This window comes from Ranitomeya imitator, chromosome 4 (assembly GCF_032444005.1).
Source record: "Ranitomeya imitator isolate aRanImi1 chromosome 4, aRanImi1.pri, whole genome shotgun sequence".
Taxonomy (NCBI): Eukaryota; Metazoa; Chordata; class Amphibia; order Anura; family Dendrobatidae; genus Ranitomeya; species Ranitomeya imitator.
The window spans coordinates 677,679,367-677,700,721 of record NC_091285.1 but is presented as its reverse complement, the minus strand read 5'-3'; the positions used below and the strand labels follow the sequence as shown (position 1 = coordinate 677,700,721).

The following is a 21,355-nucleotide window of genomic DNA, read 5'->3' as shown; positions in this document are numbered from 1 at the left end:
CCCTTCGAATGTTGTGGATACAAGAGGGACGTCAGTTGTAGCTGTTTCAGTGTCTCCAAATCCTTCGGGTGTGGTTGGTATTTCTATGTCTCCTGACCCCTCGAGTGTTGTGGATATTTCAGGCAAATTAGTTGGATTTGTTTCAGTGTTTCCATTTCCTTCGGGAGTGGTTGTTGCTTCGATGTCTCCTACCCATTCCAATGTTGTGGATATTTGAGGCAAATCAGTTGGAGTTGTTTCAAAGTCACCTGATCCTTTAGGTGTTGTTGGTACTTCTATATCTCCAGACCCTTCCAGTGTTGTGGACATTAGAGGGACGTCAGTTGTTGTTTTTTCTGTGTCTCCAGATTCTTTAGGTGTGGTTCGTGTTTCTATGTCTCCAGACCCCTCGAGTGTTGGAGATATTTCAGGCAAATCAGTAGGATTTGTTTCAGTGTTTCCAGATCCTTCAGGTGTGATTGGTGTTTCCATATCGTCGGTCTCCTCAAGTGTTGTATATTTTAGAGGGATGTCAGTTGGAGTTGCTTCAGTGTCTCCAGACCCTTCAGGTGTGGTTGGTGTTTCTATGTCACCAGACCCTTCGAATGTTGTGGATATAAGAGGGACGTCAGTTGTAGCTGTTTCAGTGTCTCCAAATCCTTCGGGTGTGGTTGGTATTTCTATGTCTCCAGACCCCTCGTATGTTGTGGATATTTCAGGCAAATTAGTTGGATTTGTTTCAGTGTCTCCATTTCCTTTGGGAGTGGTTGGTGTTTCTATGTCTCCTGACCCTTCCAGTGTTGTTAGTATTTGAGGCAAATCGGTTGGCGTTGTTTCAAAGTCTCCCAATCCTTCCTGTGTTGTTGGTACTTCTATATCTCCAGACACTTCCAGTGTTGTGGACATTAAAGGGATGTCAGTTGTTGTTTTTTCTGTGTCTCCAGATTGTTTAGGTGTGGTTGGTGTTTCTGTGTCTCCAGAACCTTCAAATGTTGTGGATATTTCAGGCAAATCAGTTGGATTTGTTTCAGTGTCTACAGATCCATCAGTTGTGGTTGATGTTTTTAGGTTTCCAGACCCTTCGAGTGTTGTGGATATTTCAGGCAAATCAGTAGGATATGTTTCAGTATTTCCGGATCCTTCAGGTGCGGTTGGTGTTTGTGTATCTTCAATCCCCTCAAGTGTTGTATAAATTAGAGGGATGTCAGTTGGAGTTGCTTCAGTGTCTCCAGACCTGTCAGGTGTGGTTGGTGTTTCTGTGTCTCCAGATCCTTCGAGTGTTGTGGATATTAGAGGGATGTCAGTTGTAGTTGTCTCAGTGTCTCCAGATCCTTCGGGTGTGGTTGGTGTTTCTATGTCTCCTGACCCCTCGAGTGTTGTGGATATTTCAGGCAAATTAGTTGGATTTATTTCAGTGTTTCCATTTCCTTCGGAAGTGGTTGTTGCTTCGATGTCTCCAACCCATTCCAATGTTGTGGATATTTGAGGCAAATCACTTGGAGTTGTTTCAAAGTCACCTGATCCTTCAGGTGTTGTTGGTACTTCTATATCTCCAGACCCTTCCAGTGTTGTGGACATTAGAGGGACGTCAGTTGTTGCTTTTTCTGTGTCTCCAGATTCTTTAGGTGTGGTTGGTGTTTCTATGTCTCCAGACCCGTCTAGTTTTGTGGATATTTCAGGCAAATCAGTAGGATTTGTTTCAGTGCTTCCAGATCCTTCAGGTGAGGTTGGTGTTTCTATATCTTTGGTCCCTTCGAGTGTTGTATGTATTAGAGGGAAGTCAGTTGAGGTTGCTTCATTGTCTCCAGACCCTTCGGGTGTGGTTGATGTTTCTATGTCTCCAGATCCTTCAGGTGTTGTGTATATTTCAGGAATATCAGTTGGAGTTGATTCAGTGTCTCCAGATTCTTCAGTTGTGGATGGTGTTTCTATGTCTCCAGGCCCTTCAAGTGTTGTAGATGTTAGAGGGACGTCAGTTGTAGCTGTTTCAGTGTCTCCAGATCCTTCGGGTGTGATTGGTGTTTCCATATCGTCGGTCTCCTCAAGTGTTGTATATTTTAGAGGGATGTCAGTTGGAGTTGCTTCAGTGTCTCCAGACCCTTCAGGTGTGGTTGGTGTTTCTATGTCACCAGACCCTTCGAATGTTGTGGATATAAGAGGGACGTCAGTTGTAGCTGTTTCAGTGTCTCCAAATCCTTCGGGTGTGGTTGGTATTTCTATGTCTCCTGACCCCTCAAATGTTGTGGATATTTCAGGCAAATTAGTTGGATTTGTTTCAGTGTCTCCATTTCCTTTGGGAGTGGTTGGTGTTTCTATGTCTCCTGACCCTTCCAGTGTTGTTAGTATTTGAGGCAAATCGGTTGGCGTTGTTTCAAAGTCTCCCAATCCTTCCTGTGTTGTTGGTACTTCTATATCTCCAGACCCTTCCAGTGTTGTGGACATTGGAGGGATGTCAGTTGTCATTTTTTCTGTGTCTCCAGATTCTTTAGGTGTGGTTGGTGTTTCTGTGTCTCCAGAACCTTCTAATGTTGTGGATATTTCAGGCAAATCAGTTGGATTTGTTTCAGTGTCTCCAGATCCATCAGTTGTGGTTGATGTTTCTAGGTCTCCAGACCCTTCGAGTGTTGTGGATATTTCAGGCAAATCAGTAGGATTTGTTTCAGTATTTCCGGATCCTTCAGGTGCGGTTGGTGTTTCTGTATCTTCAGTCCCCTCGAGTGTTGTATAAATTAGAGGGATGTCAGTTGGAGTTGCTTCTGTGTCTCCAGACCTGTCAGGTGTGGTTGGTGTTTCTGTGTCTCCAGATCCTTTGAGTGTTGTGGATATTAGAGGGATGTCAGTTGTAGTTGTCTCAGTGTCTCCAGATCCTTCGGGTGTGGTTGGTGTTTCTATGTCTCCTGACCCCTCGAGTGTTGTGGATATTTCAGGCAAATTAGTTGGATTTATTTCAGTGTTTCCATTTCCTTCGGAAGTGGTTGTTGCTTCGATGTCTCCAACCCATTCCAATGTTGTGGATATTTGAGGCAAATCACTTGGAGTTGTTTCAAAGTCACCTGATCCTTCAGGTGTTGTTGGTACTTCTATATCTCCAGACCCTTCCAGTGTTGTGGACATTAGAGGGACGTCAGTTGTTGCTTTTTCTGTGTCTCCAGATTCTTTAAGTGTGGTTGGTGTTTCTATGTCTCCAGACCCGTCTAGTTTTGTGGATATTTCAGGCAAATCAGTAGGATTTGTTTCAGTGCTTCCAGATCCTTCAGGTGAGGTTGGTGTTTCTATATCTTTGGTCCCTTCGAGTGTTGTATGTATTAGAGGGAAGTCAGTTGAGGTTGCTTCATTGTCACCAGACCCTTCGGGTGTGGTTGATGTTTCTATGTCTCCAGATCCTTCAGGTGTTGTGTATATTTCAGGAACATCAGTTGCAGTTGATTCAGTGTCTCCAGATTCTTCAGTTGTGGATGGTGTTTCTATGTTTTCAGGCCCTTCAAGTGTTGTAGATGTTAGAGGGACGTCAGTTGTAGCTTTTTCAGTGTCTCCAGATCCTTCGGGTGTGATTGGTGTTTCCATATCGTCGGTCTCCTCAAGTGTTGAATATTTTAGAGGGATGTCAGTTGGAGTTGCTTCAGTGTCTCCAGACCCTTCAGGTGTGGTTGGTGTTTCTATGTCACCAGACCCTTCGAATGTTGTGGATATAAGAGGGACGTCAGTTGTAGCTGTTTCAGTGTCTCCAAATCCTTCGGGTGTGGTTGGTATTTCTATGTCTCCTGACCCCTCAAATGTTGTGGATATTTCAGGCAAATTAGTTGGATTTTTTTCAGTGTCTCCATTTCCTTTGGGAGTGGTTGGTGTTTCTATGTCTCCTGACCCTTCCAGTGTTGTTAGTATTTGAGGCAAATCGGTTGGCGTTGTTTCAAAGTCTCCCAATCCTTCAGGTGTTGTTGGTACTTCTATATCTCCAGACCCTTCCAGTGTTGTGGACATTGGAGGGATGTCAGTTGTCATTTTTTCTGTGTCTCCAGATTCTTTAGGTGTGGTTGGTGTTTCTGTGTCTCCAGAACCCTCTAATGTTGTGGATATTTCAGGCAAATCAGTTGGATTTGTTTCAGAGTCTCCAGATCCATCAGTTGTGGTTGATGTTTCTAGGTCTCCAGACCCTTCGAGTGTTGTGGATATTTCAGGCAAATCAGTAGGATTTGTTTCAGTATTTCCGGATCCTTCAGGTGCGGTTGGTGTTTCTGTATCTTCAGTCCCCTCGAGTGTTGTATAAATTAGAGGGATGTCAGTTGGAGTTGCTTCAGTGTCTCCAGACCTGTCAGGTGTGGTTGGTGTTTCTGTGTCTCCAGATCCTTCGAGTGTTGTGGATATTAGAGGGATGTCAGTTGTAGTTGTCTCAGTGTCTCCAGATCCTTCGGGTGTGGTTGGTGTTTCTATGTCTCCTGACCCCTCGAGTGTTGTGGATATTTCAGGCAAATTAGTTGGATTTATTTCAGTGTTTCCATTTCCTTCGGAAGTGGTTGTTGCTTCGATGTCTCCAACCCATTCCAATGTTGTGGATATTTGAGGCAAATCAGTTGGAGTTGTTTCAAAGTCACCTGATCCTTCAGGTGTTGTTGGTACTTCTATATCTCCAGACCCTTCCAGTGTTGTGGACATTAGAGGGACGTCAGTTGTTGCTTTTTCTGTGTCTCCAGATTCTTTAGGTGTGGTTGGTGTTTCTATGTCTCCAGACCCGTCTAGTTTTGTGGATTTTTCAGGCAAATCAGTAGGATTTGTTTCAGTGCTTCCAGATCCTTCAGGTGAGGTTGGTGTTTCTATATCTTTGGTCCCTTCGAGTGTTGTATGTATTAGAGGGAAGTCAGTTGAGGTTGCATCATTGTCTCCAGACCCTTCGGGTGTGGTTGATGTTTCTATGTCTCCAGATCCTTCAGGTGTTGTGTATATTTCAGGAACATCAGTTGGAGTTGATTCAGTGTCTCCAGATTCTTCAGTTGTGGATGGTGTTTCTATGTCTCCAGGCCCTTCAAGTGTTGTAGATGTTAGAGGGACGTCAGTTGTAGCTGTTTCAGTGTCTCCAGATCCTTCGGGTGTGATTGGTGTTTCCATATCGTCGGTCTCCTCAAGTGTTGTATATTTTAGAGGGATGTCAGTTGGAGTTGCTTCAGTGTCTCCAGACCCTTCAGGTGTGGTTGGTTTTTCTATGTCACCAGACCCTTCGAATGTTGTGGATATAAGAGGGACGTCAGTTGTAGCTGTTTCAGTGTCTCCAAATCCTTCGGGTGTGGTTGGTATTTCTATGTCTCCTGACCCCTCAAATGTTGTGGATATTTCAGGCAAATTAGTTGGATTTGTTTCAGTGTCTCCATTTCCTTTGGGAGTGGTTGGTGTTTCTATGTCTCCTGACCCTTCCAGTGTTGTTAGTATTTGAGGCAAATCGGTTGGCGTTGTTTCAAAGTCTCCCAATCCTTCAGGTGTTGTTGGTACTTCTATATCTCCAGACCCTTCCAGTGTTGTGGACATTGGAGGGATGTCAGTTGTCATTTTTTCTGTGTCTCCAGATTCTTTAGGTGTGGTTGGTGTTTCTGTGTCTCCAGAACCTTCTAATGTTGTGGATATTTCAGGCAAATCAGTTGGATTTGTTTCAGTGTCTCCAGATCCATCAGTTGTGGTTGATGTTTCTAGGTCTCCAGACCCTTCGAGTGTTGTGGATATTTCAGGCAAATCAGTAGGATTTGTTTCAGTATTTCTGGATCCTTCAGGTGCGGTTGGTGTTTCTGTATCTTCAGTCCACTCGAGTGTTGTATAAATTAGAGGGATGTCAGTTGGAGTTGCTTCAGTGTCTCCAGACCCGTCAGGTGTGGTTGGTGTTTCTGTGTGTCCAGATCCTTCGAGTGTTGTGGATATTAGAGGTATGTCAGTTGTAGTTGTTTCAGTGTCTCCAAATCCTTCAGGTGTGGTTGGTGTTTCTATGTCTCCTGACCCCTCGAGTGTTGTGGATATTTCAGGCAAATTAGTTGGATTTGTTTCAGTGTTTCCATTTCCTTCGGGAGTGGTTGTTGCTTCGATGTCTCCTACCCATTCCAATGTTGTGGATATTTGAGGCAAATCAGTTGGAGTTGTTTCAAAGTCACCTGATCCTTCAGGTGTTGTTGGTACTTCTATATCTCCAGACCCTTCCAGTGTTGTGGACATTAGAGGGACTTCAGTTGTTGTTTTTTCTGTGTCTCCAGATTCTTTAGGTGTGGTTCGTGTTTCTATGTCTCCAGACCCCTCGAGTGTTGGAGATATTTCAGGCAAATCAGTAGGATTTGTTTCAGTGTTTCCAGATCCTTCAGGTGTGATTGGTGTTTCCATATCGTCGGTCTCCTCAAGTGTTGTATATTTTAGAGGGTTGTCAGTTGGAGTTGCTTCAGTGTCTCCAGACCCTTCAGGTGTGATTGGTGTTTCTATGTCACCAGACCCTTCGAATGTTGTGGATATAAGAGGGACGTCAGTTGTAGCTGTTTCAGTGTCTCCAAATCCTTTGGGTGTGGTTGGTATTTCTATATCTCCTGACCCCTCGAATGTTGTGGATATTTCAGGCAAATCAGTAGGATTTGTTTCAGTATTTCCGGATCCTTCAGGTGCGGTTGGTGTTTCTGTATCTTCAGTCCCCTCGAGTGTTGTATAAATTAGAGGGATGTCAGTTGGAGTTGCTTCAGTGTCTCCAGACCCTTCAGGTGTGGTTGGTGTTTCTGTGTCTCCAGATCCTTCGAGTGTTGTGGATATTAGAGGGATGTCAGTTGTAGTTGTTTCAGTGTCTCCAGATCCTTCGGGTGTGGTTAGTGTTTCTATGTCTCCTGACCCCTCGAGTGTTGTGGATATTTCAGGCAAATTAGTTGGATTTGTTTTAGTGTTTCCATTTCCTTCGGGAGTGGTTGTTGCTTCGATGTCTCCTACCCATTCCAATGTTGTGGATATTTGAGGCAAATCAGTTGGAGTTGTTTCAAAGTCACCTGATTCTTCAGGTGTTGTTGGTACTTCTATATCTCCAGACCCTTTCAGTGTTGTGGACATTAGAGGGACGTCAGTTGTTGTTTTTTCAGTGTCTCCAGATCCATCAGTTGTGGTTGATGTTTCTAGGTCTCCAGACCCTTCGAGTGTTGTGGATATTTCAGGCAAATCAGTAGGATTTGTTTCAGTATTTCCGGATCCTTCAGGTGCGGTTGGTGTTTCTGTATCTTCAGTCCCCTCGAGTGTTGTATAAATTAGAGGGATGTCAGTTGGAGTTGCTTCAGTGTCTCCAGACCTGTCAGGTGTGGTTGGTGTTTCTGTGTCTCCAGATCCTTTGAGTGTTGTGGATATTAGAGGGATGTCAGTTGTAGTTGTCTCAGTGTCTCCAGATCCTTCGGGTGTGGTTGGTGTTTCTATGTCTCCTGACCCCTCGAGTGTTGTGGATATTTCAGGCAAATTAGTTGGATTTATTTCAGTGTTTCCATTTCCTTCGGAAGTGGTTGTTGCTTCGATGTCTCCAACCCATTCCAATGTTGTGGATATTTGAGGCAAATCAGTTGGAGTTGTTTCAAAGTCACCTGATCCTTCAGGTGTTGTTGGTACTTCTATATCTCCAGACCCTTCCAGTGTTGTGGACATTAGAGGGACGTCAGTTGTTGCTTTTTCTGTGTCTCCAGATTCTTTAGGTGTGGTTGGTGTTTCTATGTCTCCAGACCCGTCTAGTTTTGTGGATATTTCAGGCAAATCAGTAGGATTTGTTTCAGTGCTTCCAGATCCTTCAGGTGAGGTTGGTGTTTCTATATCTTTGGTCCCTTCGAGTGTTGTATGTATTAGAGGGAAGTCAGTTGAGGTTGCATCATTGTCTCCAGACCCTTCGGGTGTGGTTGATGTTTCTATGTCTCCAGATCCTTCAGGTGTTGTGTATATTTCAGGAACATCAGTTGGAGTTGATTCAGTGTCTCCAGATTCTTCAGTTGTGGATGGTGTTTCTATGTCTCCAGGCCCTTCAAGTGTTGTAGATGTTAGAGGGACGTCAGTTGTAGCTGTTTCAGTGTCTCCAGATCCTTCGGGTGTGATTGGTGTTTCCATATCGTCGGTCTCCTCAAGTGTTGTATATTTTAGAGGGATGTCAGTTGGAGTTGCTTCAGTGTCTCCAGACCCTTCAGGTGTGGTTGGTTTTTCTATGTCACCAGACCCTTCGAATGTTGTGGATATAAGAGGGACGTCAGTTGTAGCTGTTTCAGTGTCTCCAAATCCTTCGGGTGTGGTTGGTATTTCTATGTCTCCTGACCCCTCAAATGTTGTGGATATTTCAGGCAAATTAGTTGGATTTGTTTCAGTGTCTCCATTTCCTTTGGGAGTGGTTGGTGTTTCTATGTCTCCTGACCCTTCCAGTGTTGTTAGTATTTGAGGCAAATCGGTTGGCGTTGTTTCAAAGTCTCCCAATCCTTCAGGTGTTGTTGGTACTTCTATATCTCCAGACCCTTCCAGTGTTGTGGACATTGGAGGGATGTCAGTTGTCATTTTTTCTGTGTCTCCAGATTCTTTAGGTGTGGTTGGTGTTTCTGTGTCTCCAGAACCTTCTAATGTTGTGGATATTTCAGGCAAATCAGTTGGATTTGTTTCAGTGTCTCCAGATCCATCAGTTGTGGTTGATGTTTCTAGGTCTCCAGACCCTTCGAGTGTTGTGGATATTTCAGGCAAATCAGTAGGATTTGTTTCAGTATTTCCGGATCCTTCAGGTGCGGTTGGTGTTTCTGTATCTTCAGTCCCCTCGAGTGTTGTATAAATTAGAGGGATGTCAGTTGGAGTTGCTTCAGTGTCTCCAGACCCGTCAGGTGTGGTTGGTGTCTCTGTGTGTCCAGATCCTTCGAGTGTTGTGGATATTAGAGGTATGTCAGTTGTAGTTGTTTCAGTGTCTCCAAATCCTTCAGGTGTGGTTGGTGTTTCTATGTCTCCTGACCCCTCGAGTGTTGTGGATATTTCAGGCAAATTAGTTGGATTTGTTTCAGTGTTTCCATTTTCTTCGGGAGTGGTTGTTGCTTCGATGTCTCCTACCCATTCCAATGTTGTGGATATTTGAGGCAAATCAGTTGGAGTTGTTTCAAAGTCACCTGATCCTTCAGGTGTTGTTGGTACTTCTATATCTCCAGACCCTTCCAGTGTTGTGGACATTAGAGGGACTTCAGTTGTTGTTTTTTCTGTGTCTCCAGATTCTTTAGGTGTGGTTCGTGTTTCTATGTCTCCAGACCCCTCGAGTGTTGGAGATATTTCAGGCAAATCAGTAGGATTTGTTTCAGTGTTTCCAGATCCATCAGGTGTGATTGGTGTTTCCATATCGTCGGTCTCCTCAAGTGTTGTATATTTTAGAGGGTTGTCAGTTGGAGTTGCTTCAGTGTCTCCAGACCCTTCAGGTGTGGTTGGTGTTTCTATGTCACCAGACCCTTCGAATGTTGTGGATATAAGAGGGACGTCAGTTGTAGCTGTTTCAGTGTCTCCAAATCCTTTGGGTGTGGTTGGTATTTCTATATCTCCTGACCCCTCGAATGTTGTGGATATTTCAGGCAAATCAGTAGGATTTGTTTCAGTATTTCCGGATCCTTCAGGTGCGGTTGGTGTTTCTGTATCTTCAGTCCCCTCGAGTGTTGTATAAATTAGAGGGATGTCAGTTGGAGTTGCTTCAGTGTCTCCAGACCCTTCAGGTGTGGTTGGTGTTTCTGTGTCTCCAGATCCTTCGAGTGTTGTGGATATTAGAGGGATGTCAGTTGTAGTTGTTTCAGTGTCTCCAGATCCTTCGGGTGTGGTTAGTGTTTCTATGTCTCCTGACCCCTCGAGTGTTGTGGATATTTCAGGCAAATTAGTTGGATTTGTTTTAGTGTTTCCATTTCCTTCGGGAGTGGTTGTTGCTTCGATGTCTCCTACCCATTCCAATGTTGTGGATATTTGAGGCAAATCAGTTGGAGTTGTTTCAAAGTCACCTGATCCTTCAGGTGTTGTTGGTACTTCTATATCTCCAGACCCTTTCAGTGTTGTGGACATTAGAGGGACGTCAGTTGTTGTTTTTTCTGTGTCTCCAGATTCTTTAGGTGTGGTTGGTGTTTCTACGTCTCCAGACCCGTCTAGTTTTGTGGATATTTCAGGCAAATCAGTAGGATTTGTTTCAGTGTTTCCAGATCCTTCAGGTGAGGTTGGTGTTTCTATATCTTCGGTCCCTTCGAGTGTTGTATGTATTAGAGGGAAGTCAGTTGAGGTTGCTTCAGTGTCTCCAGACCCTTCGGGTGTGGTTGATGTTTCTATGTCTCCAGACCCTTCAGGTGTTGTGTATATTTCAGGAACATCAGTTGGAGTTGATTCAGTGTCTCCAGATTCTTCAGTTGTGGACGGTGTTTCTATGTCTCCAGACCCTTCAAGTGTTGTAGATTTTAGAGGGATTTCAGTTGTAGCTGTTTCAGTGTCTCCAGATCCTTCGGGTGTGTTTGGTTTTTCTATGTCTCCTGACCCCTCGAATGTTGTGGATATTTCAGGCAAATTAGTTGGATTTGTTTCAGTTTCTCCATTTCCTTTGGGAGTGGTTGGTGTTTCTATGTCTCCTGACCCTTCCATTGTTGTTAGTATTTGAGGCAAATCAGTTGGAGTTGTTTCAAAGTCTCCCGATCCTTCAGGTGTTGTTGGTAATTCTATCTCTCCAGACCCTTCCAGTGTTGTGGACATTAGAGGGACGTCAGTTGGCGTTTTTTCTGTGTCTAAAGATTCTTTAGGTGTGGTTGGTGTTTCTATGTCTCCAGACCCTTCTAGTGTTGTGATTATTTCAGGCAAATCAGTTGGAGTTGTTTCGGTGTTTTCAGATCCTTCGGTTGTGGTTGGGGTTTCTATGTCTCCAGACCCTTCGAGTGTTGTGTATATTTCAGGAACATCAGTTGGAGTTGATTCAGTTTCTCCAGATCCTTCGGTTGTAGTTGCGGTTTCTATATCTCCAGACCCTTCCAGTGTTGTATAGATTAGAGGGCTGTCAGTTGGAGTTGCTTTAGTGTCTCCAGACCCTTCAGGTGTGGTTGGTGTTTCCATTTCTCCAGAGCCTTCTAATGTTGTGGATATTTCAGGAAAATCAGTTGGATTTGTTTCAGTGTCTCCAGATCCATCAGTTGTGGTTGGTGTTTCTAGGTCTCCAGACCCTTCGAGTGTTGTAGATATTTCAGGCAAATCAGTAGGATTTGTTTCAGTGTTTCCAGATCCTTCAGGTGTGATTGGTGTTTCCATATTTTCGGTCTCCTCAAGTGTTGTATATTTTAGAGGGATGTCAGTTGGAGTTGCTTCAGTGTCTCCAGATCCTTTAGGTGTGGTTGGTGTTTCTATGTCTCCAGACCCTTCAACTGTTGTGGATATTAGAGGGATGTCAGTTGGAGTTGATTCAGTGTCTCCAGATTCTTCAGTTGTGGATGGTGATTCTATGTCACCAGACCCTTCGAATGTTGTGGATACAAGAGGGATGTCAGTTGTAGGTGTTTCAGTGTCTCCAGATCCTTCGGGTGTTGTTGGTATTTCTAAGTCTCCTGACCCCTCGAATGTTGTGGATATTTCAGGCAAATTAGTTGGATTTGTTTCAGTGTCTCCATTTCCTTTGGGAGTGGTTGGTGTTTCTATGTCTCCTGACCCTACCAGTGTTGTTAGTATTTGAGGCAAATCGGTTGGAGTTGTTTCAAAGTCTCCCAATCCTTCAGGTGTTGTTGGTACTTCTATATCTCCAGACCCTTCCAGTGTTGTGGACATTAGAGGGATGTCAGTGGTCGTTTTTTCTGTGTCTCCAGATTCTTTAGGTGTGGTTGGTGATTCTGTGTCTCCAGAACCTTCTAATGTTGTGGATATTTCAGGCAAATCAGTTGGATTTGTTTCAGTGTCTCCAGATCCATCAGTTGTGGTTGATGTTTCTAGGTCTCCAGACCCTTCGAGTGTTGTGGATATTTCAGGCAAATCAGTAGGATTTGTTTCAGTGTTTCCAGACCCTTCAGGTGTGATTGGTGTTTCCATATCGTCGGTCTCCTCAAGTGTTGTATATTTTAGAGGGATGTCAGTTGGAGTTGCTTCAGTGTCTCCAGACCCTTCAGGTGTGGTTGGTGTTTCTATGTCACCAGACCCTTCGAATGTTGTGGATATAAGAGGGACGTCAGTTGTAGCTGTTTCAGTGTCTCCAAATCCTTCGGGTGTGGTTGGTATTTCTATGTCTCCTGACCCCTCGAATGTTGTGGATATTTCAGGCAAATCAGTAGGATTTGTTTCAGTATTTCCGGATCCTTCAGGCGCGGTTGGTGTTTCTGTATCTTCAGTCCCCTCGAGTGTTGTATAAATTAGAGGGATGTCAGTTGGAGTTGCTTCAGTGTCTCCAGACCCTTCAGTTGCGGTTGGTGTTTCTGTGTCTCCAGATCCTTCGAGTGTTGTGGATATTAGAGGGATGTCAGTTGTAGTTTTTTCAGTGTCTCCAGATCCTTCGGGTGTGGTTGTTTTTTCTATGTCTCCTGACCCCTCGAGTGTTGTGGATATTTCAGGCAAATTAGTTGGATTTGTTTTAGTGTTTCCATTTCCTTCGGGAGTGGTTGTTGCTTCGATGTCTCCTACCCATTCCAATGTTGTGGATATTTGAGGCAAATCAGTTGGAGTTGTTTCAAAGTCACCTGATCCTTCAGGTGTTGTTGGTACTTCTATATCTCCAGACCCTTCCAGTGTTGTGGACATTAGAGGGACGTCAGTTGTTGTTTTTTCTGTGTCTCCAGATTCTTTAGGTGTGGTTGGTGTTTCTACGTCTCCAGACCCGTCTAGTTTTGTGGATATTTCAGGCAAATCAGTAGGATTTGTTTCAGTGTTTCCAGATCCTTCAGGTGAGGTTGGTGTTTCCATATCTTCGGTCCCTTCGAGTGTTGTATGTATTAGAGGGAAGTCAGTTGAGGTTGCTTCAGTGTCTCCAGACCCTTCGGGTGTGGTTGATGTTTCTATGTCTCCAGACCCTTCAGGTGTTGTGTATATTTCAGGAACATCAGTTGGAGTTGATTCAGTGTCTCCAGATTCTTCAGTTGTGGACGATGTTTCTATGTCTCCAGACCCTTCAAGTGTTGTAGATTTTAGAGGGATTTCAGTTGTAGCTGTTTCAGTGTCTCCAGATCCTTCGGGTGTGTTTGGTTTTTCTATGTCTCCTGACCCCTCGAATGTTGTGGATATTTCAGGCAAATTAGTTGGATTTGTTTCAGTTTCTCCATTTCCTTTGGGAGTGGTTGGTGTTTCTATGTCTCCTGACCCTTCCATTGTTGTTAGTATTTGAGGCAAATCAGTTGGAGTTGTTTCAAAGTCTCCCGATCCTTCAGGTGTTGTTGGTAATTCTATCTCTCCAGACCCTTCCAGTGTTGTGGACATTAGAGGGACGTCAGTTGGCGTTTTTTCTGTGTCTAAAGATTCTTTAGGTGTGGTTGGTGTTTCTATGTCTCCAGACCCTTCTAGTGTTGTGATTATTTCAGGCAAATCAGTTGGAGTTGTTTCGGTGTTTTCAGATCCTTCGGTTGTGGTTGGGGTTTCTATGTCTCCAGACCCTTCGAGTGTTGTGTATATTTCAGGAACATCAGTTGGAGATGATTCAGTTTCTCCAGATCCTTCGGTTGTAGTTGTGGTTTCTATATCTCCAGACCCTTCCAGTGTTGTATAGATTAGAGGGCTGTCAGTTGGAGTTGCTTTAGTGTCTCCAGACCCTTCAGGTGTGGTTGGTGTTTCCATTTCTCCAGAGCCTTCTAATGTTGTGGATATTTCAGGAAAATCAGTTGGATTTGTTTCAGTGTCTCCAGATCCATCAGTTGTGGTTGGTGTTTCTAGGTCTCCAGACCCTTCGAGTGTTGTAGATATTTCAGGCAAATCAGTAGGATTTGTTTCAGTGTTTCCAGATCCTTCAGGTGTGATTGGTGTTTCCATATTTTCGGTCTCCTCAAGTGTTGTATATTTTAGAGGGATGTCAGTTGGAGTTGCTTCAGTGTCTCCAGATCCTTTAGGTGTGGTTGGTGTTTCTATGTCTCCAGACCCTTCAACTGTTGTGGATATTAGAGGGATGTCAGTTGGAGTTGATTCAGTGTCTCCAGATTCTTCAGTTGTGGATGGTGATTCTATGTCACCAGACCCTTCGAATGTTGTGGATACAAGAGGGATGTCAGTTGTAGGTGTTTCAGTGTCTCCAGATCCTTCGGGTGTTGTTGGTATTTCTATGTCTCCTGACCCCTCGAATGTTGTGGATATTTCAGGCAAATTAGTTGGATTTGTTTCAGTGTCTCCATTTCCTTTGGGAGTGGTTGGTGTTTCTATGTCTCCTGACCCTACCAGTGTTGTTAGTATTTGAGGCAAATCGGTTGGAGTTGTTTCAAAGTCTCCCAATCCTTCAGGTGTTGTTGGTACTTCTATATCTCCAGACCCTTCCAGTGTTGTGGACATTAGAGGGACGTCAGTGGTCGTTTTTTCTGTGTCTCCAGATTCTTTAGGTGTGGTTGGTGATTCTGTGTCTCCAGAACCTTCTAATGTTGTGGATATTTCAGGCAAATCAGTTGGATTTGTTTCAGTGTCTCCAGATCCATCAGTTGTGGTTGATGTTTCTAGGTCTCCAGACCCTTCGAGTGTTGTGGATATTTCAGGCAAATCAGTAGGATTTGTTTCAGTGTTTCCAGACCCTTCAGGTGTGATTGGTGTTTCCATATCGTCGGTCTCCTCAAGTGTTGTATATTTTAGAGGGATGTCAGTTGGAGTTGCTTCAGTGTCTCCAGACCCTTCAGGTGTGGTTGGTGTTTCTATGTCACCAGACCCTTCGAATGTTGTGGATATAAGAGGGACGTCAGTTGTAGCTGTTTCAGTGTCTCCAAATCCTTCGGGTGTGGTTGGTATTTCTATGTCTCCTGACCCCTCGAATGTTGTGGATATTTCAGGCAAATCAGTAGGATTTGTTTCAGTATTTCCGGATCCTTCTGGCGCGGTTGGTGTTTCTGTATCTTCAGTCCCCTCGAGTGTTGTATAAATTAGAGGGATGTCAGTTGGAGTTGCTTCAGTGTCTCCAGACCCTTCAGTTGCGGTTGGTGTTTCTGTGTCTCCAGATCCTTCGAGTGTTGTGGATATTAGAGGGATGTCAGTTGTAGTTTTTTCAGTGTCTCCAGATCCTTCGGGTGTGGTTGTTTTTTCTATGTCTCCTGACCCCTCGAGTGTTGTGGATATTTCAGGCAAATTAGTTGGATTTGTTTTAGTGTTTCCATTTCCTTCGGGAGTGGTTGTTGCTTCGATGTCTCCTACCCATTCCAATGTTGTGGATATTTGAGGCAAATCAGTTGGAGTTGTTTCAAAGTCACCTGATCCTTCAGGTGTTGTTGGTACTTCTATATCTCCAGACCCTTCCAGTGTTGTGGACATTAGAGGGACGTCAGTTGTTGTTTTTTCTGTGTCTCCAGATTCTTTAGGTGTGGTTGGTGTTTCTACGTCTCCAGACCCGTCTAGTTTTGTGGATATTTCAGGCAAATCAGTAGGATTTGTTTCAGTGTTTCCAGATCCTTCAGGTGAGGTTGGTGTTTCCATATCTTCGGTCCCTTCGAGTGTTGTATGTATTAGAGGGAAGTCAGTTGAGGTTGCTTCAGTGTCTCCAGACCCTTCGGGTGTGGTTGATGTTTCTATGTCTCCAGACCCTTCAGGTGTTGTGTATATTTCAGGAACATCAGTTGGAGTTGATTCAGTGTCTCCAGATTCTTCAGTTGTGGAAGATGTTTCTATGTCTCCAGACCCTTCAAGTGTTGTAGATTTTAGAGGGATTTCAGTTGTAGTTGTTTCAGTGTCTCCAGATCCTTCGGGTGTGTTTGGTTTTTCTATGTCTCCTGACCCCTCGAATGTTGTGGATATTTCAGGCAAATTAGTTGGATTTGTTTCAGTTTCTCCATTTCCTTTGGGAGTGGTTGGTGTTTCTATATCTCCTGACCCTTCCATTGTTGTTAGTATTTGAGGCAAATCAGTTGGAATTGTTTCAAAGTCTCCCGATCCTTCAGGTGTTGTTGGTAATTCTATCTCTCCAGACCCTTCCAGTGTTGTGGACATTAGAGGGACGTCAGTTGGCGTTTTTTCTGTGTCTAAAGATTCTTTAGGTGTGGTTGGTGTTTCTATGTCTCCAGACCCTTCTAGTGTTGTGATTATTTCAGGCAAATCAGTTGGAGTTGTTTCGGTGTTTTCAGATCCTTCGGTTGTGGTTGGGGTTTCTATGTCTCCAGACCCTTCGAGTGTTGTGTATATTTCAGGAACATCAGTTGGAGATGATTCAGTTTCTCCAGATCCTTCGGTTGTAGTTGTGGTTTCTATATCTCCAGACCCTTCCAGTGTTGTATAGATTAGAGGGCTGTCAGTTGGAGTTGCTTTAGTGTCTCCAGACCCTTCAGGTGTGGTTGGTGTTTCCATTTCTCCAGAGCCTTCTAATGTTGTGGATATTTCAGGAAAATCAGTTGGATTTGTTTCAGTGTCTCCAGATCCATCAGTTGTGGTTGGTGTTTCTAGGTCTCCAGACCCTTCGAGTGTTGTAGATATTTCAGGCAAATCAGTAGGATTTGTTTCAGTGTTTCCAGATCCTTCAGGTGTGATTGGTGTTTCCATATCTTCGGTCTCCTCAAGTGTTGTATATTTTAGAGGGATGTCAGTTGGAGTTGCTTCAGTGTCTCCAGATCCTTTAGGTGTGGTTGGTGTTTCTATGTCTCCAGACCCTTCAACTGTTGTGGATATTAGAGGGATGTCAGTTGGAGTTGATTCAGTGTCTCCAGATTCTTCAGTTGTGGATGGTGATTCTATGTCACCAGACCCTTCGAATGTTGTGGATACAAGAGGGACGTCAGTTGTAGGTGTTTCAGTGTTTCCAGATCCTTCGGGTGTTGTTGGTATTTCTATGTCTCCTGACCCCTCGAATGTTGTGGATATTTCAGGCAAATTAGTTGGATTTGTTTCAGTGTCTCCATTTCCTTTGGGAGTGGTTGGTGTTTCTATGTCTCCTGACCCTACCAGTGTTGTTAGTATTTGAGGCAAATCGGTTGGAGTTGTTTCAAAGTCTCCCAATCCTTCAGGTGTTGTTGGTACTTCTATATCTCCAGACCCTTCCAGTGTTGTGGACATTAGAGGGATGTCAGTGGTCGTTTTTTCTGTGTCTCCAGATTCCTTAGGTGTGGTTGGTGATTCTGTGTCTCCAGAACCTTCTAATGTTGTGGATATTTCAGGCAAATCAGTTCGATTTGTTTCAGTGTCTCCAGACCCATCAGTTGTGGTTGATGTTTCTAGGTCTCCAGACCCTTCGAGTGTTGTGGATATTTCAGGCAAATCAGTAGGATTTGTTTCAGTGTTTCCAGATCCTTCAGGTGTGATTGGTGTTTCCATATCGTCGGTCTCCTCAAGTGTTGTATATTTTAGAGGGATGTCAGTTGGAGTTGCTTCAGTGTCTCCAGACCCTTCAGGTGTGGTTGGTGTTTCTATGTCACCAGACACTTCGAATGTTGTGGATATAAGAGGGACGTCAGTTGTAGCTGTTTCAGTGTCTCCAAATCCTTCGGGTGTGGTTGGTATTTCTATGTCTCCTGACCCCTCGAATGTTGTGGATATTTCAGGCAAATCAGTAGGATTTGTTTCAGTATTTCCGGATCCTTCAGGTGCGGTTGGTGTTTCTGTATCTTCAGTCCCCTCGAGTGTTGTATAAATTAGAGGGATGTCAGTTGGAGTTGCTTCAGTGTCTCCAGACCCTTCATGTGTGGTTGGTGTTTCTGTGTCTCCAGATCCTTCGAGTGTTGTGGATATTAGAGGGATGTCAGTTGTAGTTGTTTCAGTGTCTCCAGATCCTTCGGGTGTGGTTGGTGTTTCTATGTCTCCTGACCCCTCGAGTGTTGTGGATATTTCAGGCAAATTAGTTGGATTTGTTTTAGTGTTTCCATTTCTTTCGGGAATGGTTGTTGCTTCGATGTCTCCTACCCAATCCAATGTTGTGGATATTTGAGGCAAATCAGTTGGAGTTGTTTCAAAGTCACCTGATCCTTCGGGTGTTGTTGGTACTTCTATATCTCCAGACCCTTCCAGTGTTGTGGACATTAGAGGGACGTCAGTTGTTGTTTTTTCTGTGTCTCCAGATTCTTTAGGTGTGGTTGGTGTTTCTACGTCTCCAGACCCGTCTAGTTGTGTGGATATTTCAGGCAAATCAGTAGGATTTGTTTCAGTGTTTCCAGATCCTTCAGGTGAAGTTGGTGTTTCTACATCTTCGGTCCCTTCGAGTGTTGTATGTATTAGAGGGAAGTCAGTTGAGGTTGCTTCAGTGTCTCCAGACCCTTCGAGTGTTGTGTACATTTCAGGAACATCAGTTGGATTTGGTTCAGTGTCTCCAGATCCTTCATTTGTGGTTAATGTATCTAGCTTTCTAGACCCTTCGAGTGTTGTGAATCTTTCAGGCAGATCAGTTGGATTTGTTTCAGTGCCTCCAGATCCTTCAGGTGTGGTTGGTGTTTCTATATCTCTGGACCCCTCAGATGTTGTATGTATTAGAGGGAAGTTAGTTGAAGTAGCTTCAGTGTCTCCAAATCCTTCGGGTATGTATGGTTTTTCTATATGTCCAGACCCTTCGAGTATTGTGGATAGTAGAGGGACGTCAGTTGGACTTGTTTTAGTGTCTCCAAATCCTTCGTGCGTGGGTGATGTTTCTATGTCTCCAGACTCATCGAGTGTTGAGTATATTAGAGGGACGTCCATTGGATTTCTTTCAGTGTCTCCAGATCCTTTGAGTGCGGTTGATGTTTCTTTGTCTCCTGACCCCTCGACTATTGTCGATATTTCAGGAACATTAGCTGGAGTTGTTTCAGTGGCTCCAGAACCTTTAGTTGTAATTGGTGTTTCTATTTCTTCAGACCCCTCGAGTGTTTTGGATATTAGAGATACGTCGTTTGTTGTGGTTTCAGTCTCTCCTGATCCTTCAGGTGTGGTTGATGTTTCTATGTCTCCAGACCCTTTGAATGTTGTAGATATTTCAGTCACATTAATTGGAGTTGTTTTAGTGTCTCCAGATCCATTGTGTGTAAATGATAATTTTTCATCTCTAGGTCCCTCATCTCCAAATGCAGATAAAAAATCAGAATGGTTATTTTTGTATGAATTTATATTTTTATGTCCTTGTTTTTTTTCTGCTTTGAACAGTGTTTTATTTTTGCATGATATTGTAATAGTGTACTTTTCTACATATTGTGGTTGGTTGTCAGTCTCTTCTGTATTTATATATTTTCTTGTAACTATGTGCTCCTTTTTCAGGTCTGGATCAGATTCTTGGACATTTCTTTCATTAACTGGTACTTGACGTATCCAGCTGTGCTGACTCCACTTGGCCACTAATAAAATAAAAAAATGTTGTCTTCAATATTGGAAATATATATTTTTATAATTACTTTTAGATTACAAAACAGTAGATATGGTAAATTAATTTGTGGTTTAAGAACATTAATCATTACTATGGTATATATTTTTGTCCAAACTCATAACTATACTTAATGAGTATTGATTTTCTATAGGCTAATTGCATTGGCCTTGTATTTAGTCTTCTAGTAACGATGGAATTACCATATATACTCGAGTATAAACCGACCCGAGTATAAGCTGAGACCCCAAATTTTGCCATAAAAAATGGGAAAACTTAATGACTCAAGTATAAGCCTAGGGTGGGAAATGCAGCAGCTACTGGTGAATTTCAAAAATAAAAATAAATACCAATAAAAGTAAAATTTTATTGAGACATCAGTAGGTTAAGTGTTTTTGAATATCCATATTGAATCAGGAGCCCCATATAATGCTCCATAAAGTTCATGATGGGCCCCATAAGATGCTCCATACAAAATACGCCCCATATAATGCTCTATAGAGTTCATGATGGGCCCCATAAGATGTTCCATAATAAAATATGCCCCATATAATGCTCCATAAAGTTTATGATGGGCCCCATAATATGCTTCATTCAAAAATATGCCCCATATAATGCTTCATAAAGGTTGATTATGGCCCCATAAGATGCTCCATAGAAACATTTGCCCCATATAATGCTGAACAAAGGTTGATTATGGCCCCATAAGATGCTCCATAGAAACATTTGCTACATATAATGCTGCAGCAATTGAAAAAAAAATGACATACTCGCCTCTTGTCCTGAGCAGGCGGGGACACTGGCACTTGCAATATTCACCTGTCCCCGTTCCACCGCCATGCGTCACAGTGTCTTCCAGGTCCTCTGGCAGTGACTGTTCAGGCAGAGGGTGGTGCGCATACTAATCACTAGTGTTGAGCGATACCGTCCGATACTTGAAAGTATCGGTATCGGATAGTATCAGCCGATACCCGAAAAGTATCGGATATCGCCGATACCGATATCCGATACCAATACAAGTCAATGGGACACCAAGTATCGGAAGGTATCCTGATGGTTCCCAGGGTCTGAAGGAGAGGAAACTCTCCTTTAGGCCCTGGGATCCATATTAATGTGTAAAATAAAGAATTAAAATAAAAAATATTAATATATTCACCTCTCCGGCGGCCCCTGGATATCACCGCGGGTAACCGGCAGGCTTCTTTGTTTAAAATGAGCGCGTTTAGGACCTGAGAATGACGTCGCGGCTTCTGATTGGTCGCGTGCTGCTCATGTGACCGCCACGCGACCAATCAGAAGCCGCGATGTCATTCGCAGGTTATAAATTCCTAGAATGAGGAGGTTAGTGCCTGAGAATGACGTCGCGGCTTGTGATTGGTCGCGTGGCGGTCACATGAGCGGCGACATCATTCTCAGGTCCTAAACGCGCTCATTTTAAACAAAGAAGCCTGCCGGTTACCCGCGGTGATGTCCAGGGGCCGCCGGAGAGGTGAATATATCAATATTTTTAATTTTAATTCTTTATTTTACACATCACTATGGATCCGATACCGATTCCCGATACCACAAAAGTATCGGAACTCGGTATCGGAATTCCGATGCTCAACACTACTAATCACGTCATCGCGCCCTCTGACCTGAATGTCACAGGCAGAGGATGCGGAAGATGGAGCAGCGTGCAGCGGTGGAATGGGGACAGGTGAATATCACATGGCTCACCTCCCCAGTTATACTCACCCTCCTGGCGCGGTCCCTGCTTCTCCGCGATGGTCTCTGACGCCGGCAGCTTGTTCCGGTGTTCAGCGGTCACTGGTAGCGCTTTTATGGGAGTGGAGTCGCGTCCATATTCATTACTTTAATGAGCGGTACCACGTGACCGCTGAACACAGGAAGAGCGGCGGGCACCAGAGAAGCAGGGACATGCAGAGATGCGCAGGGAGCAGGTGAGTATGATGGACAGCTGCCGCTTCCTCTCCCCCG

At 43.9% G+C, this 21,355-nt stretch overlaps 1 protein-coding gene across 1 annotated transcript in view; it reads right to left on the bottom strand.

Annotated features, from left to right (window-relative positions):
- Window positions 1-21,355, bottom strand: part of LOC138674685 (mucin-17-like) — a 54,777-nt gene that overhangs the window by 92 nt on the left and 33,330 nt on the right. The window contains exon 2 of the mRNA XM_069762501.1: window positions 2-19,349. Within this exon, the coding sequence (XP_069618602.1) occupies window positions 2-19,349 (19,348 nt within the window). The remainder of the gene's footprint in view (window position 1; window positions 19,350-21,355) is intronic.